Source organism: Neomonachus schauinslandi, chromosome 1, assembly GCF_002201575.2.
Source record: "Neomonachus schauinslandi chromosome 1, ASM220157v2, whole genome shotgun sequence".
NCBI classification, from domain to species: Eukaryota; Metazoa; Chordata; class Mammalia; order Carnivora; family Phocidae; genus Neomonachus; species Neomonachus schauinslandi.
This window is the reverse complement of record NC_058403.1, coordinates 148,319,645-148,336,517: the sequence shown is the minus strand read 5'-3', so window position 1 is coordinate 148,336,517 and position 16,873 is coordinate 148,319,645. Positions and strand designations below refer to the sequence as shown.

General features: G+C 52.2%; 1 protein-coding gene across 1 annotated transcript in view; it reads left to right on the top strand.

Moving 5' to 3' along the window:
* Nucleotides 1-16,873, top strand: part of XYLB (xylulokinase) — a 49,459-nt gene that overhangs the window by 18,160 nt on the left and 14,426 nt on the right. The window contains exons 7-15 of the mRNA XM_021705877.1: nt 597-662; nt 2,043-2,115; nt 4,174-4,292; nt 7,585-7,666; nt 10,701-10,741; nt 11,312-11,427; nt 12,211-12,326; nt 12,946-13,019; nt 14,662-14,758. Of these exons, the coding sequence (XP_021561552.1) occupies nt 597-662; nt 2,043-2,115; nt 4,174-4,292; nt 7,585-7,666; nt 10,701-10,741; nt 11,312-11,427; nt 12,211-12,326; nt 12,946-13,019; nt 14,662-14,758 (784 nt within the window). The remainder of the gene's footprint in view (nt 1-596; nt 663-2,042; nt 2,116-4,173; nt 4,293-7,584; nt 7,667-10,700; nt 10,742-11,311; nt 11,428-12,210; nt 12,327-12,945; nt 13,020-14,661; nt 14,759-16,873) is intronic.

Sequence of the window (16,873 nt, the reverse complement as noted above, 5' to 3'; positions counted from 1 at the left end):
TTCTGCTCAAGGCTGTCCTGCCTCCTTCTGCTGCCCACGAGCAAGGATGCGCCTCCCGTTGCCCAGCGGGGAGCTGAGGTGTGACCCTGGCTGTGCTCTGTGCGGGGTCATGATGTCACCTCCACGTCAGCCTCTAACCTGGGATACAAATAGCACTTACACTTCAGGCAGTTTTGAAGCTGAAAGGAGTCAATGTATGCAAGGCCCTTAGTGCAGCTCCTGGAAAAGTTAAAAAAAAAAAAAAAAAGAATGCCTCTTTCCCACTGGCTTCGGCCACCGTTACAGGGCTGGCTGCGATTGGCCCAGCTTGGGTCATGTGACCCTTCTTGGGTCACCGGCCTTAAAAACAGCAGGGAGGGGTGGGGAGCGGACCTGCGTCTTTGGCGCCGGGGCCCTTGGTCTGCATGGTCACTGTGCCGGGTGAGGAGCAAGGCTTATTCACTAAGGGTGTTCAGCCGACGTTTCTAGATTTGAGGCTTTTGTAAAGCTTTCACGATACAAACTCATATACAGAGCATGCTATGCCAGCCTCAAGTTCTAGAGATGATCATTGCATGTAGGAGTTGGGTTTTTAAGAATTTGCAGTCTTTTTCCAGCGTTTTACAGGAAACCAAATTGCAAAGATTTACCAGCAGAATCCCGAGGCCTACTCACAGACAGAGGTTGGTGAAACGTTCCTCTTTGATTTAAGTCACAGTTGAATTTCTTTTATAATACTTACCTTTAGCATAAATACATCTCGTGTGCACTGGCCAAAAACATCGATTAGCAGACATTAGAAATGGTATATATCCAGTTTACTTTTTTCTCACTGGCAAGCCATTTCCAAAGAGGAGGGAGAGAATGGAATTGTGGGAAAGAGAAGTCAGGGCCTCTGCTGACCGGGTGGGGCGGAGGTCAGGGGCAGAGGTTAAGGGCAGGGTGGGAGCTGTGGGGATTGGTGTCTTCCTGGGGCTACCTGAGTCGTTGGTCCGGGTGCCTGCTAGTGTCTGTCCCCTCAGTTTCCTGCATGGTTAGCGCAGGATGGCTACCAGGCTCTTGATGGGCATGGGCTCGATGTTTTCTTTGGAAATGGGGAAAGCTGGACCTGTGTGTCCCCAGCCATGGCCCTTTAGCCAGAGCCTGTGTCCCAGGAGCTCAGATTCGGTCCTCCATCCACAGGTGCTGCAAGCCAGCTCTTAATGCCACCTGGGAAGCAGCTCCACAACTTGGCTAGTGATTTTCATCTCTGGATCATTAGAAAATGATCAGCGCATGTTAAACCAGAGTGCCTTTTTAATCTTGGGCATTAACAACATCCCATTTATTACGTGACGACTCAAGGTTCCAGATTACTCTGCGGCATTAGCCGTGCAGATTTCCGGGGTGGGGTGGGTAAGGGCAGAGATGAAAAACCCTCTCCACACTCTGTGTATGGAACAAAGGTGGTCTAAGGGGGGGACAGGAGGTGCTGGCATTCTCTGCTGTGGTCCAAGGGCCCCTGAGTCCCATGTGGAAGCACGGACCCTCAGGGGGATATTTGAAATCCGTTATCAGTTTCTCCAGCTCATGCCTGGGCTCTGGTGCTTCTGAGGGGCTGACTTTCACTCATATTTATTCTGAACCCCTGAGAGTATCTTTGTTGGTTCTGAATCCTGTGACCACACATCCCATTTCCCTTGGGACTAACTATAAAGACCACAGAAACGGAGGAAGGAAATCAGGCACCATACTCCCTGGATGCCAGGCGGAAAAGCCACTTCCTTAAGCACGGCTTCTTCCTAGGCCTTGTTGCTCTTTTCTCTGTGTTGGACTTGATAGTTTTCTGGCCCGTCAGAAACTGCAGAGTGAGGTAGGTGCTCTCCCAAGGACTCAGTTCTTGGTATTTCAGATACTCCAATGCTCTAGAATCCAGGATACTCAGTCACTGCCATTACTGGGGCATCTCACTCAATGTTTCCGCTTCCCTCCCCAGTTTAAAACTCTTCTCGGGTGGTGCGTACCAGAGTATTCAGTTGCTTATGGAAATGAGGCCTATCTCACTGTGTTTCTCTCTTTCACAGAGAATTTCTTTGGTCAGTAGTTTTGCTGCTTCCCTCTTCCTTGGGTCTTATGCCCCTATCGACTACAGTGATGGTAAGCCTTCAGAGTCCTGGGGGGTGTGCCTGTTCAGTATGGACGTGCATGCCTGTGGGTGGTGTGGGCCTCATCCCCCTGGGTGGGTGCCAGACTTCTAGCCCTTTGATATTTTACCATGAAGGGAGTGTATTAGTTATCTTTTGCTGTGTAACGAATGACCCCAGTGCTTAGCAGCTAAAGACAACTGTTTAATTTTTTTTTGTCTAATGCACTGCTTAGCAGAGTAGGAACTTTATTTTTAAAATATTTTATTTATTTATTTGAGAGAGAGAGAGGGAGAGCATGAGTGCGGGCAGGGGCAGAGGGAGAAGCAGACTCCCCACTGAGCAGGGAGCTTGATGTGGGGCTTGTTCCCAGGATCCTAAGATCATGACCTGAGCCGAAGGTAGACGCTTAACCGACTGAGCCACCCAGGCGCCCCGACCACAAGTGTTTATTATCTCACAGAATTTCTTCAGGTCTGTAATCTGGGAGCAGCTGAGCTGGGTGGTGCTGGCTCAGGAGCTCTCATGAGGTGGCATTCAAGCTGGCAACCAGGACCAGCCATCAAAAGGCTCGACTGGGGCTGGAGGATCCACTTCCAGGGCCCAGACCTCTTAGCCAGAGGCCTCACTCCCTCACCATGTGGGCCTCCCATAGGACACCAATGACGCTGGAGCTGGATCCGCCCCCCCGCCCCGAGTGAGGGATGAGAGGAGAGGGCGGCCAAGCAGAGGCCGCAGAATCTTTTACACCTTAACCTTGGAAGTGACATGCCATCCCTTGTGGCCCACCCTACTAGTCGCACAGACCTACCCAGGTACAGGAAGGCAGGGACCTCATTAGGTGTGAGCAGTGGAGCTTGGCGATGAGCATGAGCCATCTTGGAGCCTGGCTCCCACAAGGAGTTGTTTCTTGAAGTTGTGTTCACATTTGGAGAACTCAAGGGAGTGGTGAGTTTCTGGAGTCAATGCCTTGCCAAAAATTAATGTAAGCGATGCCAGTGAGGAAGGAGAGCTGGGAGGAGGCTGCCAAAGGCACTTTTGCACGAGGCCAAGCTAGAAGGCCTGTGAAGCGCAGAGGGGAGCCGAATGCAGAGCGAGAGCCCGGACCTATTCGCGTGGCTTCGGAAGAGTCTCGGAATGCTCAGAGCCTCCTGGGAATCCATCTGGAGTTGTCCGAGTGCTGTCGTATGCCACATATTATTCTAGCGTTCAGGGAGAGAAAGTAAGGTGCCCAAGCGGTGGTCCCCCAGCTTCACTCACAATCTGGAGAAGAAAGGACTCCTACAGGTAGCTCCACACAAGTCAGGCCAGCAGAGCCCTAAGCCTGGAATAGCCCGTGTCCACCCCGGGGCTGTGAAGTGCTGCTGGGAAACGTCATGGCCCCGCTCCTGTGGGCATTCCAAAGTTCGGGTTCTACAGCCTTGGCTAGGCCCTCTGCTCCGCTCTCCTCACTCACCTGAGAAGTCACCCCCTGATTCCCAGCCGTCTCACCTCCTCACCTGGGTGCGTGACGCCATCAGCATCCCGGCCGACGGCTGTCTGCCTCCACCTGTGCCCAGTAGGGGAGGAAGAGGAGAGCCGTCCTCCTGTGCTCTGGCTTCTCTCCCCTTTGCCATCCTCAGGAAAGCCTTGGGAGACGTAGATTGTTTTCAGACACACTTCGTGAGCTGATCTCGGTGATTTCTTTAAAAGTTAGATGTGATTGGGGAAGCCTGAGGACTGACCCACATCGGCACGGGACCCTCTGAGCAGACCCCTTGAGCCCCAGGGGACGCGGAGAACAGTTCCTCGTCAGTGTAGTGTCGGGTCTTAGGACTGCAGATTCCCAGGCTGACGTGAGGACTATTTGGAGGAGGTGGTGGGGCCATTTGTTTCCGAGGGCCCTGCTGACCTCTGGTTCTCTGGCCCTCTAGTTGCATAATGAGCCAGGCACACCGTATCCATTCCGTTGGGAAAGAGCTCCAGGTCCGGGTTTGCTGCAAGAGACAGTCGGCTTTCTGCCAGCTGGGTGCATGTCCACAACAGGTCCTTTTCAGAGATGTTTCTGTTTCTTGTTTCCTTCATTCCTTAGGTTCTGGAATGAATTTGTTGCAGATCCAGGACAAAGTCTGGTCGCAGGTTTGCCTTGGCGCGTGTGCGCCTCATTTAGAGGAGAAGCTTGGCACACCCGTACCGTCGTGCTCCGTGGTGGTAGGTCCCCTTGCTGGTGACGTGCCTCGTTTCAGAGCTGGCAGCTACTGGGCCGAGCAGTGCAGAACACACACACACACAGTCACCCTCATTCATTTATTTACACACAGGCGTACACACTCGGGATTGTCAGGCTAGTATGAGAAGGGTTTGACGTACATCAAAGCCAAACGCCTGGATCGGTGCCTTGCATTTAGCAGGTGCTCAGGTGCATGTACGGATGACTGCCTCGTGGCGGTGAGGTGTGCGGTAAGGGGGACCTTGGAAAATTCCCCTAGAAATTTATTAGAACAGGAAGAAAAGTGGAAAATATAAGTGGTGGGTGATTGCACACTTTAGGAAAAAATGCACAGAATGTTGACATTCTAGGGCTAGGAACCACCTCTGAAGCTTGAAGCAGGCAGTCTGGAGAAAATAGAAAGAAATATGAACGAGCTGGGGAGAGCGCAGGCTCTGGTGCCAGGTTGCCTGGGCTGGAACCCTGCCTCGGCCACTCACTGACTCTGTGACTTTAATCTGTGCCTCAGTTTCCCCATCATTTCCATCTTTCCCGAAACATGGGAACAATGATACTTTCTATGTCATCAGGCCATTGTGCAGAAGAAATGAGTTGATGCATTTAAAGTGCTTAAGATAGGGGCGCCTGCCTAGCTCAGTCGGTAGAGCATGCTTCTCTTGATCTCGGGGTTGTGAGTTTGAGCCCCACACTGGCTGTAGAGATTACTTAAAAATAAGGCCTTTAAAAAATTTTTTAAAAAAGAAAAAAAACAGATAAAGTGTTTAAGATAGTGCCTGGTCCCAACGGTAATATTAAAAACATTTAGGGCAGCCACATGCAAAAGAATGAAATTGGACCCCTAACTTACACCATATGCAAAAATTAACTGAAAATGGATTAAAGACTTGAATGTAAGACCTGAAACCATAGAACTCCTAGAAGAAAACAGGCGTTGGTGATGATTTTTTGGGTTTGACACCACAAGCAAAGGCAAGAAAAGCAAAAATCAACAAATGGAACCTCATCAAATTTAAAAGCTTCTGCACAGCAAGGGAAACCATCAATAAAACAAAAAGGCAACCTATGGAATGGGAGAAAATATTTAAAAATCATATATGTGACAAGGAGTTAGTATCCAAAATATATAAAGAACTCAACTCCATAGCAAAAGAGGCAAAATAGCATGGCACCCCCATTCAGAATGGACACTGGTGTCCCCTAGTTAACTACGTTCGTGGCTGTTCTGTGGGGAGGATGGAGTAGAGGGAGACCTGGGCCCTGCCCTTAGGGGCCCTTTGGTGGGAGCACATGCCAGACATTGAGAAGAGAGAGAATTCTAGGTGGTTCTGAGAGCTGGTGGGAAGGAAGCCGAAGGTCCCTGAGGCCCACTCGTGCTGCCCGTTCCAAGTCCCAGCCACTTTTTGGAGATCAATTCCGACGCACAGAGCTTAGGGAGGGGTGTCCCCAGCCTTGGAGGGGAGTTCAAGGGACAGTTCAGGACCCAGGCCCGCTGAAGCCCAGCAGAAAGAATAAGGAAGGGCAAACAGAAAACTAAACGGCCAAGCCTTTGGGATTGGTATTCCATGCACGGCTTCTGGTTTTGTGTGAGCTGGAGAGCAGTGTTTCGTCCATGGCAGCAGGCTTTGTTTGCCTTATGCCAGGAACGCATGCCTCCAGGAGGGAGCCCGTGCACAGACTAGCAGCTAGAGGAGCGGAAAAGAACTGATTCTGAAAAGGGTATTTTCCTTTGTAACATATGTACCCACGTGACGGGGGAAAACAAGCCAAATCCATGTTTCCCATCATCCCTTCTTCTGCAGGTAGTGCCCAGACAGCTTACTCATTTTCTGCAGGCAAGTATTTGGGACATACGGTATCGGACGCTTCTCCAGCCCCGGCTCGCAGCCTCCTAAGCCGCCTCTTTTGCCAGCAGCTATGGCTTCACGCAGGTGTCACCCGGCAGTACCCTGCCCCAGCTCTATCTCATTTCTCTCACTTTCTGCCCGCGGCTTCTGTGACTCCATGTTTGCACCCTGCAAACCTGGAGGTCCAGGAAGTTAACACCCCACGGGGCACCCCTCACCATCCTGTGGAGAAGCCTGTGGAGAGCTGCTCCCCGTCCCGTCCCCAGGTGGACAGCCCCCAGATCCTTCACACACAGCTCCTCGGACATTGCCCACAGCGAGGACCAGCTTGACAGTTTAACCTTTGGGTGGGCTCTCCCTCCTCCCCAGTTCCCCTCTTGTTTCCTGGGATCACTTCCCCCAAATAAGCCACCTGCACACAAACCCTGACTCAGCCTCTGTTTCTTGAGGCAACCCGGGCCAAGACATTTCTCTCCCAGGAGATGGCTTATTCTGATGTAAATCCGAAATTTTCCTGGAAGGAGCAAAATTTTCTTTCCACATACCAGGACGGCCCATCATTTGTTTTAAACTTTTGGAACTGAGATAAAGTCAGGGAAAGAGGAAAAACAGTGTTTTTCTTTTATGGCTATGCTCTCTAAAGACTATGGGTCTGTTCAGAGGGGTCCCTGCTGTCTGGTCCCACAGCTGCCCTGGGAGGAGCCCTGGGGGCCATGCTTCCCCAGGGGTGTTCCCTCCCCCACACTGCCATTTTTGGTTTATTTTCTTTAGAACATTGACCTGTGCACTTACATGTTTGGTTAATCAGATTGCTGGGCTGATAGAGCAAGGGTGTGGGGCATGATCTTCTTCCATGGATTTGCTTCCTGTGTGTCCTCTTTTACCTATTTTTAAAAATTTTTTTATTAATTTTTTTTATTTATTTGAGAGAGCATGAGAGAGAGAGATCATGAGCAGGGGGAGGGATAAAGGGAGAAGCAGGACCCCCCCCCCCCCCCCGCTGAGCAGGGAGCCTGATGTGGGGCTCAATCCCAGGACCCTGGGATCATGACCTGAGCCGGAGGCAGATGCTTAACCGACTGAGCCACCCAGGCGCCCTCCCCTTGTTATTTATTTCCCACTAATGCTATCTCAGAATTTGGAGCTTGCAAAACAAGTACAAGTTGGGGATTGGTTTGTTCTAGCTGCCTCTCAAAATCCAGTGGTGGTCAAGGCGGTGGGATGACCTAATATTTGTGGTTCCAAGCCTGTGCTGGGCTCCTCTGGCTTTTTGTGAACGGGAGGGACATCCCTGGTTTAGGACAGGGACTGATGTGAGTGCAGGCCCAGTGACCTGGAGCTTGAAGCGCTCTTGTGACCTGAGGCTTGGAGGGCTGTGCACAGTAGGTCAGATTTGCCTCAGTAGGGCATGCTTGCTTTTCCTCCTCAGGGAGCCATTTCTTCCTACTACATCCAGTGCTATGGATTTCCTCCAGGATGCAAAGTGGTGGCCTTCACTGGGGACAACCCTGGTGAGTACCTTGGAGGATTTCACTCTCCAAGTAGCCTGACTTGGTCCGTGCTGGACATTTGAGAATGCCAGTCCAGCCTCTGGAAACCCTTCTGTGGCAGGCCCTTCCTCCCTGGCCGCCTGCCACACTGCTGGCCTGAAATCTGACTCCTCGTACCTGCCCTACCTTGGCTCTTACTCTGCCCTCTGGAGCCACTAAGGGCTGCTGCCGTCCCCCCGCCCCCAGGTGAGAATGATCAGCAGTTAAGGCAGGCGGTCATGCCCACCCCTCCCTAACTGCGTTTTCTGTTCCAAGCTAAACATCCCGGTTCCTCCAGCCTTTCCTCTAGGACATGGTTTTGGGTCTCCTTCCTGGCATTTGATCTATGGGTATGAATTATTCCTCATCCGAATACCTTGTCCCTCCCCCAGCCACTCCGGGAAGTGTCATCAGGTCTCTGGAGAAAGGCCAGGTGGCCACACCGTGCCATCAGACTGCGGCCCCTCAGCCCCACCCCTGCGGCCCTTTTCCTGAAGAGCCACCAAATTAGGGTTGCCAGGCAAATGCAAATACAGATAGATACAGGACACCCAGTGTGCCTTGAATTTCAGAGGAATGATGAATAATTAGTATGATAAGTGCATCCCGTGCAGTATTTGAATTTCACATAACAAATGATTTTTTAGTGTAAGTATGGCCCAAAGTATATCTCTCTGAAATTCAAATTTAACTGAGCGTCCGCCATTTTTTCTGGCAACTCTGCTCCAAATCAGCATCCTCAGCTCCTGCTCTGGGGAAGTGTCAAGTACGTGGCAGAGGACCTGGGCTTCTGCCCGGGTGGGGCCAGGGTCTGCTGTCCTAGGGAGGCTGACTTCCTTCTTAGAGCCTCTCCTGCTTCTCTCTATGGTCAGGGAGCGTGGCTCTCTATTTCTTCTATTTTGCTCTCCTTTGAGACACATTTCTTTTCAGTTGTTTTCTGCCTTCAGCGCTTCTCCTGATTTCAACACCCACCAGCCTCTCTGTACTTTCCTCCTGTTGGCTATGTAGACGAGCAGGACAGGGGCATCCAAAATAAATAAACAGAGAGAGACGCATATGTCTAGGAGTAGAGTTGTATGCCTCGAAATAGCGTGGGTGGTCCTTGTTAAAATTCATCCTTAATGACAATAGGTACATTATCAGTGTTATTATTAGATTCTATATTTTCTGCAGTGTCTCTCTGTATTTTTGTGGTCAGCTAACGCTCGTGGTGTTCCTCGGTCCGCTTTTGGCCTGTCTGCTCTGGAGCTGAGGGCACAGTGAGCATGTCCCCACCACACCTGTGGCCGCATCAGTGTCCTGGCTGTGACCCCTCCCTCCTGGGACAGCCTTGGCTCTGGCATCTGGAGGGAACCCCAGGAGCCAGACAAGGGCCTTTCCTATCCCTGAGCAATTTCTGGAGACGGGCGCATGGAACCCTGTTGGCAAAGCACAGAACCAATCAAAGCGGGTTTTGGAGAAGGGATCCCAGTGTTCCTGGTCCAAAAGTGGAGGGGAGGCAGGGGCTGGTGGACAGTGGCCGGATTTCCACAGTGGCAATGCATGAAGCCCCAAGCTCTGTCCCCTGGGTAGAGAGGCGGCTCCAGCCTGCAGTGTGTGGGTTCTGGTGCCCGAGGCTCCCAGGGGACACCCAGGCCCCAGTTCCCACCCACCCTAAAAGCTGGGAGGTCCAGCCTCCCTCAAAGAAGAACGGTTGGTGTAGGAGCACCAACTTAGGAAAGTTCTATACTTTCGGAATGAAAATAACTTCACTGAGTCTCATTAGGCAATGTATCTTGTACCTCCTCTATCAACTAGAAGAATGTCAGGGGGAAGAATGGGCCTTTTTAACCACTAAAGTGAGCTTCTGGGCATGTTTGAGCAAGAATGACAAAGAAGCAGCTTTCCAATCCTTCCTCTTGGACCTCGTTTCCAGCTGAATGTTGGTGATACCAGGCAGGTAGCCCTCAGTCGGTCCCTCCCTTAGTCTGACCTTGAGTTAAGTCATGCATTAATTGTTCCTTCATTAAAACAACAACAACAACAAGCAAGCAGACTAACCAAGGCTCATGCTCTTTTTCTTACTCACAAGGGATACCTCTTCACTGCAGAAAAAAAAAATTGTTAAATACTGACAAACCAAAGGAAGGATGTAAAAATCATCCATAATCTCTTAACCCAGAGATAACCACAGTTAAAATTTTGATGGCTATCCTTCCACCTTTCTTTTTGTGCTCATAAGTAAACATATTTTGTTTTAACTAACCCAGGCAATATTTTTGTGCAGCATCATGTTAACGGTTGCCTAGGGCCAGTTGCTCCACATTTCTTTCCCCAGTCCCTTGCGGTGGAGCTCAGTGGGGCTTCCAGTGCTTGGGCAATGCAAACGGTGTTGACGCGCACACCCTGTCCTGCCCTCATCCCTACAGGCTAAGTTCTCCGAGGTAGGGTTCCTGGATCCAAGGCTCTGACACACACAGCAGTGATGGTGGAGGACCACCTGTCCCTTCCACGTTTCTCCTTTCACTCAACCAGTCAGTCATTCGACATTTAGTGAGCCCCCAGTCAATGCCAGACCTTCTTTCAGTTCCAGAGTGCATCAGTGAGCCAGGCCGATGCGGATTGCTGTTCTGGGCCTCATGTCTCAGGGGGACAGACACTGCCCTTTACTTTCTGCCCCCTTTACACTCCTGCCTCACCCCTGTCTTTCTCTGCCATGTGTATTCTGGTATCTTGACTTGGCCCCCTTGTTTCTCTGCACTCTGGGGAGCACCTGATGGTGGGGCGTTTGGACCCTTTTGGAAGAGGCTTCCCAGCTCAGATCGGAGGCCCTGACCTCAGGGACTCTACCCTTTGACCCCTGGGACCTCCCCTTGGGCCATCCTGAGCCCTCAACTCACCCTGCTCCTGCCTCTACCCTAGCATGTGGCTTGGGGCGGGAGGTTCGGGGCTGGCTCCCATCTGGGGGTGCCTGTGGTTTGCTTTTTGGCTCTGTGTGACCTCCAGCTAATCAGAGGCTCCCCTCCTCTCTTCTCAGCGTCGCTGGCAGGCATGAGGCTGGAGGAGGGTGACATTGCGGTAAGGTGACTTCTCACGCCCACAGGCAAAGCCAGCTCTTTGTGCCCTGGGGGACGAGGGCCCCAGCAGCATCTTTGCTGCCTCTTAGAGGGTCTGCTGGTCCCAAAAGGCAGCTGAGGGAGGGGATAGGAAGACCCAGGCCCCAGGACCTGCGCTTAGAAGGTTATGGCCTTTGCCGGGTAGGCAGGTCCCCTTGACAATGGCCAGTCTTGGTGGGTACAGTGGTGGGAGGGTGAGACATTGGGCCAGAGGACTGTGAGCTCCCCGGATGAATAAAGAAAACATAACCTGTGCCCTTCTGGGTCTACTGGGAAGGTCATTTGGGAACCAGTTGTCACTCAAACCATTAGTTAGATGCAATTGTGGTAAATTCTAGAAAATCGGCCCACAGTTTGCATAAGAGCCTAAATCTGGTTGCTAACTTTGGACTCATCTAGTGTGGGAGGGTTAGAAGAAGAGGTTTCTCTGAGGAAGTGGCATTTAATCTGCAGCATGAGGAGTGAAACGAAGGGGGTCAGGGCTGGCGGAGCTGGGCAGAGAGGCGCCTCATCTCTGCCCATTTCTTCCCAGGTCAGCCTGGGCACCAGCGACACCCTATTTCTCTGGCTCCAGGAGCCCGTGCCCGCCCTGGAAGGGCACGTCTTCTGCAACCCGGTTGATGTCCAGCACTACATGGCACTCCTGTGGTAGGCTTGGTGGGCAGTGGGCAGGTGTGACACCGTGTGGAGCCCCCGCAGGCTCTCCTGCTCAGCGAGCTCTTGTGGCCTCTGAGACCCTGGGACTCTGGGTTTTTTTCTGACAGCAGAGCTAGGTGGGGAGGAAACCCGGACCTGGAGTCCTCGCCAAACCCAGATTCCAGTCCCATTCTCAACACCCATATCCTGTGTGGCCCGGGGCAGACCCCATGGCTCACGTGAGCCACACTTTGCTCATCAAATGCGAAGAATGAAAGGTTTACTTCATGGTGTTGTTAGGACATGCCTAGCATGTGCTAGACCTTCAACAATAGTAGGAAGGACATCCTGCCCCCTGACGGTTGTCATGGAGGAGGTGTGCTCTGCACCCTGATGACAGGCCTTTGGAAACCCACCGGAGGCTACTCAGGGAAGTTTCTGAGCCTCTAGGCCCCAGGAACCATTGGAGGATATGTAGGTCTAGTAAATTTAGCCAGCTCTGTTCCATCGTCCAGGTGGTATAACGCGTAGAAGCCACAGCTCCCCATCTCTTCCTGGGTTGCCTTTGCGGCAACCTCTGTAAACAGAGTCCGAGACAAGCCTTCCCCAGTGATTCCCAGGGACCTTCGCTGGGCCTGATAACCTGAGGGAGAACCTCAGATCTCTGCCAGCCACTGCCTGGGGGTTGTGGTCCAGCTTGACCTGCAGCCCTTCGACCTGGGACTCTTCACCAAAACACATGGGTCCAGTCAGCAAGCAGTGGGTCCCCCCTCAGGGTTGTGTGCACTTCTGCAGCTTTAAAAATGGCTCCCTCATGAGAGAGAAGATCCGTGATGAGTCCGCTTCCTGTTCCTGGAGTGATTTCTCCGAGGCGCTGCGGTCCACGGAGATGGGCAACGGCGGGAATCTGGGTAGGCTGTTTGGTGATGCCCAGGCCTGTGAAGGGCAGTAGCTGCTGACAGGAGGGCCCCAGGGGAAGGGGGAAAGGAGGGCCACGGAGCAAGCCCGGGGAGCTCTAGCTGTGTGTCCTTCTGCTCCGTGGGTCTTCCAAACTACTGTGAGGCCCAATGATCTGAGCAAGGTAGGGCCGTTCTCCATGCTTTGAGTGGAGGGCTCTGTCCCCCTCAGAGCCCCTGGTGACAGCCTCAGGGAGGGCAGCCACAGCTCTTGCTCTACCCTGGTGTGCGCCCATATGTAGCTTTCTGCCCCAGATGCAGGGTTCTCTTCGGAAGAGGGCCCAGCGTTGGGCCAGGCCTTCTGAGCAGGGAGGGGACGTGCGGCCCTCGATCAAACCTGCACTGGTATTTCAGGGCTGGTGGGGCAGCTGCCTCTGGTCTGGGCTGTCGGGTAAGAGTAGGCGGAACTGTCTCTAGGAGGATCTAGCCCAGGCCCTTCCAGTTCCTGTCTTTCCCGACTCTTCTGGGGGACAGAGATATGGGGTCATTTCACCTTATTCTGTCCTAAGTCTTTGAGAGGCTTATCTTTTGTTTTTGATTACCGACAGTGATTCTCTTCCTGGTCTGGTTTCAGGTTTTTATTTTGACGTAATGGAGATCACCCCTGAAATTATTGGGCGCCATCGGTTTAGTGCAGAAAACCGACAGGTACGTGTGGTATTCGTATTGGAGAGAAATTGGCTCCAGTTTCGAGTATTGAATTTAACAACTGCCTCCCAAGTTCTGCTACTTGAGGGACTTCATTCATTTACTCCGCTCTTGCTAACGCAAACGTCTTGCTGTGCCGGCGTGCGTTTTAGTGCTGGGGAATCCGCAGAATCTAAGACAGACGCGATTCTCACAAAGAGGAGTGTAGAATACCTCAGGGCTTTCCCCTGGCTGACCCGTGTCCACACTGACTGCCACTGAAAGCCATAGAACCTGTTCCCTTGGCAAGCTTAATCCTGCACCCCCAAGGACTCACATTGTCCCCAGATCAGGTATTTCTTCCTGATCAAAAGCCTCTGGGACAGGAAGCACTAACATTTATTGCGTGCTGTTTGGCTCCAAGCACCGTGCTGGTGGTTCCCTGTGTCCCTCATTGACTGCTCAGAGCATCCTGAAGTCCAGAGATGCTAAATCATGTGCCCAAGTCACCAGGGCCTGGGTGGTGCAGGGGGCCCTCCAGACCCAGTCCTCCCTGGTCCTGAAGCACTGTTTCCTTTCCCCTCCACCGTGCATGTGCGATTGAGTAAGTCCCTCTGTCTAGTAACTGTTACAGTTAGAGTTGGCATCAGATTTGTGGCTGATGAAGTCATGACACATTGGGTTGTAAGTGGAAAGCTTTATATAAACTATAGGGGGAGGGGCTCACCTCAGTCTTCTGATGAAGGGTCTGTTTGGTTTCTGTTGTTCATACAGAGAAGGTATGCCTGTTCCCCTTTGCATAAACCCGTCGGGGTCTGTCAGGGAGAAGGTAGGGTCTGTCGCTGGTCTCAGGGGCTAAGGCATGGGCGAAGCTGGGGTTGACGCCTATCAGCATTAGCCTGACGGACACTCCTCAGCTGTGGGTTCTCACTTAGTATCACACACCTAGACCAGGCTCTGTTGTCTCATTTAATCATTATACCCACCCTGAAACAGGTACCACTATGAGCTCGGTTTTGTTAAGAAAGAAAATGAAAATCCCAGCAAAATTTACCTAACTTAACTCGAGGTCACAGAGCTGAACCCTTGGTGGTTTGAAACTGAGTTCTCTGATGCTCTGTGTCCCCGAAGTGAGCACGCCTGAGGCTGGGGGCATGTATGTGTGAGCGATGTGTTCGTGTGAGCATGTGCAGCAGGTGCTTAGTGGGTCAAGAGCCCCAGCTGTGTATGAGCTGCCCTGGAGGCCTGAGTCATGAGTTCTGAATCTGGGCTGTTGTTTAAAAAGACAACACACGCATGCATGCATGCACACGCACGCACACTCACACGCATGCATGTGTGTGCACACACATGCACGCACACACGCTCATGCTCATGCACACACGCACACGCACACACATGCTCACGCACGTGCATGCATGCACACACATGCATGCACACGCACACACATGCTCATGCACACACATTCATGCACACGCGCGCACATGCTCACGCAACGCATGCATGCATTCACACACATGCATGCACACATGCACACACACATGCATGCACACGCACACACATGCTCATGCACACACATGCATGCACTCACACACATGCACGCACACATACAATGAAGGGACACCAAGGAGTTTTCACTGTGCCTGCTTTCTCCTGGGGACAGGTCTCAGCATTCCCTAGGGCTGTGGAGATCCGGGCACTGATTGAAGGGCAGTTCATGGCCAAGAGGATCCATGCCGAGGGCTTGGGCTACCGAGTCAGTAAGTGAGCTGCTGGTGGGCTGTGTTCTGGGGTGGGGACCCTCACACCCTGAGGTGCTTGAGATGCTTCCCAGCCTTCAGGCCAGGCCTCGCACGGCGCTGTCTGTTGAGGCTCCTTTCCCGGGTCAGGAGGGAGATGGAGCCCGGCCGTGGGTGGCTGGGGAGAAGGTGAGTCAGCAGGCCCGTGCGGGCAGGCAGGGACGAGAAGGCAGCTTGTTGCTGCTTCTCTGCTCTGTCCCCAGTAGCCTGACCTTCTGGCGCGTAGCTGTAGCACTTACAGACCTTTCTGTAACCCAGACCTCCAACGTGCAGATGCAGTGTCCCAAGCTCCAGACCCTCAGGACATGGGCAGTGCAGGTGGGAAAGGTCTAGGCTGGGGCCATCTGCCTGTGGGGCACAGTCTGAGCACTTCAGCTTGGATGGGGAAGAGTGGGGATGCAGAACCACTGTCCAGTCTGAGAGGTCTGGAATGGAAAGGCAGGGCAGGGCAGGTTGGGGGGCGGGGGCGCTGTGGGGAGAAAGGGATTTCTAAGAACTTGAGCTATGGAACGGGCAGCTTTAGGAGGGCAGTGAGTTCCCTTTACTGCTGGCCCTGGAATGGTCTGGGGCGAGGGCTTCTGCCAGGAGGGTGGAGTCCGGGTCTCTAAGATGTATTTGTCCCCCTGGGCAGCAGCTGTTGTCACTAGAGAGGGTAGAAAACCCCTGAGGCCTCTTTGCTTGAGCGCCTCCTCATGACACTTTTATGGACAATCTGAGCTCTGTGTAGTATGTTTTCTGTCTTTGAACCAACCAAGTGCAAGCATACTCTAGAAATCAGCATTAGGTAAGCCTTCTGAGAAGTTGCACACACACACCTCCCCAGCAGTCCCGCCTCTCTGTGCATGCATAATGGAAATGTGTATACATGGTCTCTAAAGACGTACAGGAGAGCATTCATCATGGCACGGTGCTTACTGGCCCCGCGCTGGAACCCAGCGCCCATGGGTAGTAGACAGGAGACATGCATTCTGGGGTATTCGTGCAATGTGATGCTACACCGAAATGAAAATAAACCAGCCTCCACCATGGGCAACAAAATGGATGACTCTCACAGATGTCACTCAGAGCAAGAGAAGCCAGACACAAAAGTGCGTGTGGCAAGATTCTGTGTACATCAAGTTTAAAACCAGACTGTCACTGGAAGCCAGGGCAGCGAACAGCTACCTTTCAGAGGAAGAGGGCCTCTGGGATGCTGGTGGTGGTCTCTTTCCTGAGTTACATGGGTGTCTTGAGTTTGTGAAAATTTGTCAAGCTGTCAACTTATGAGGTGTTACCTACGTTTTTCAGGGTGTACGTGTGTTCACCGCAAATTTTAAAACAAATAAAATGATCATGATAAACATTTCCATTTCTCTCCATTCCATCACTCAAAGTGTAAAAAGAAATTCCCCAGGGGCGCCTGGGTGACTCAGTCAGTTAAGCGTCTGCCTTTGGCTCAGGTTATGATCCCAGGGTCCTGGGATCGAGTCCTGTGTCGGGCTCCCTGCTCAGTGGGGAGTCTGCTTCTCCCTCTCCCTCTCCCCCTCCCCCTGCACGTGCTCTCTCTCCCACTCTCTCTCATATAAATAAATAAAATCTTAAAAAGAAAAAAAAGAAAGACATTCCCCCAGAGGTCTCCAAAGATTTCAGAATCCCCTGAAAAGTGAGATAGGTGAGCAGGGCTGGGATGGTGCTGATGTCGTCACCCAGTGCCCTGCATGAAGGGTCCTCTGGCCAGCAGAAGGCGGCACTTAGTCGGGGGCTGGCCCCAACAGTGTGCAGGAAGAGGCAGTGAGAACAGAGAGGTCCTCCTGGGCACTGGAGGGGTGATGGAATCATGCCATCATTCCCAGCCTTTAAAGCAGTTTTGTGCAAACCCGCATAAAATTACTTATCCTCTTAGGAGACTTAAAGGCAGTGTCAAACCTGTCTTGCTAGCTCTGCTGGCCTCCTCTCAAATAAGATTACATAAATGAACATGCTTGGAACCAAGAAGGGCTGCACAAACGTGAGGCATCATTCTCCCGGCTGACCCGTGTTCTTAGGTGACTTGCTTCTATAACTCGACGTTATGTTCATGAATTCGCCCGTGTGAAT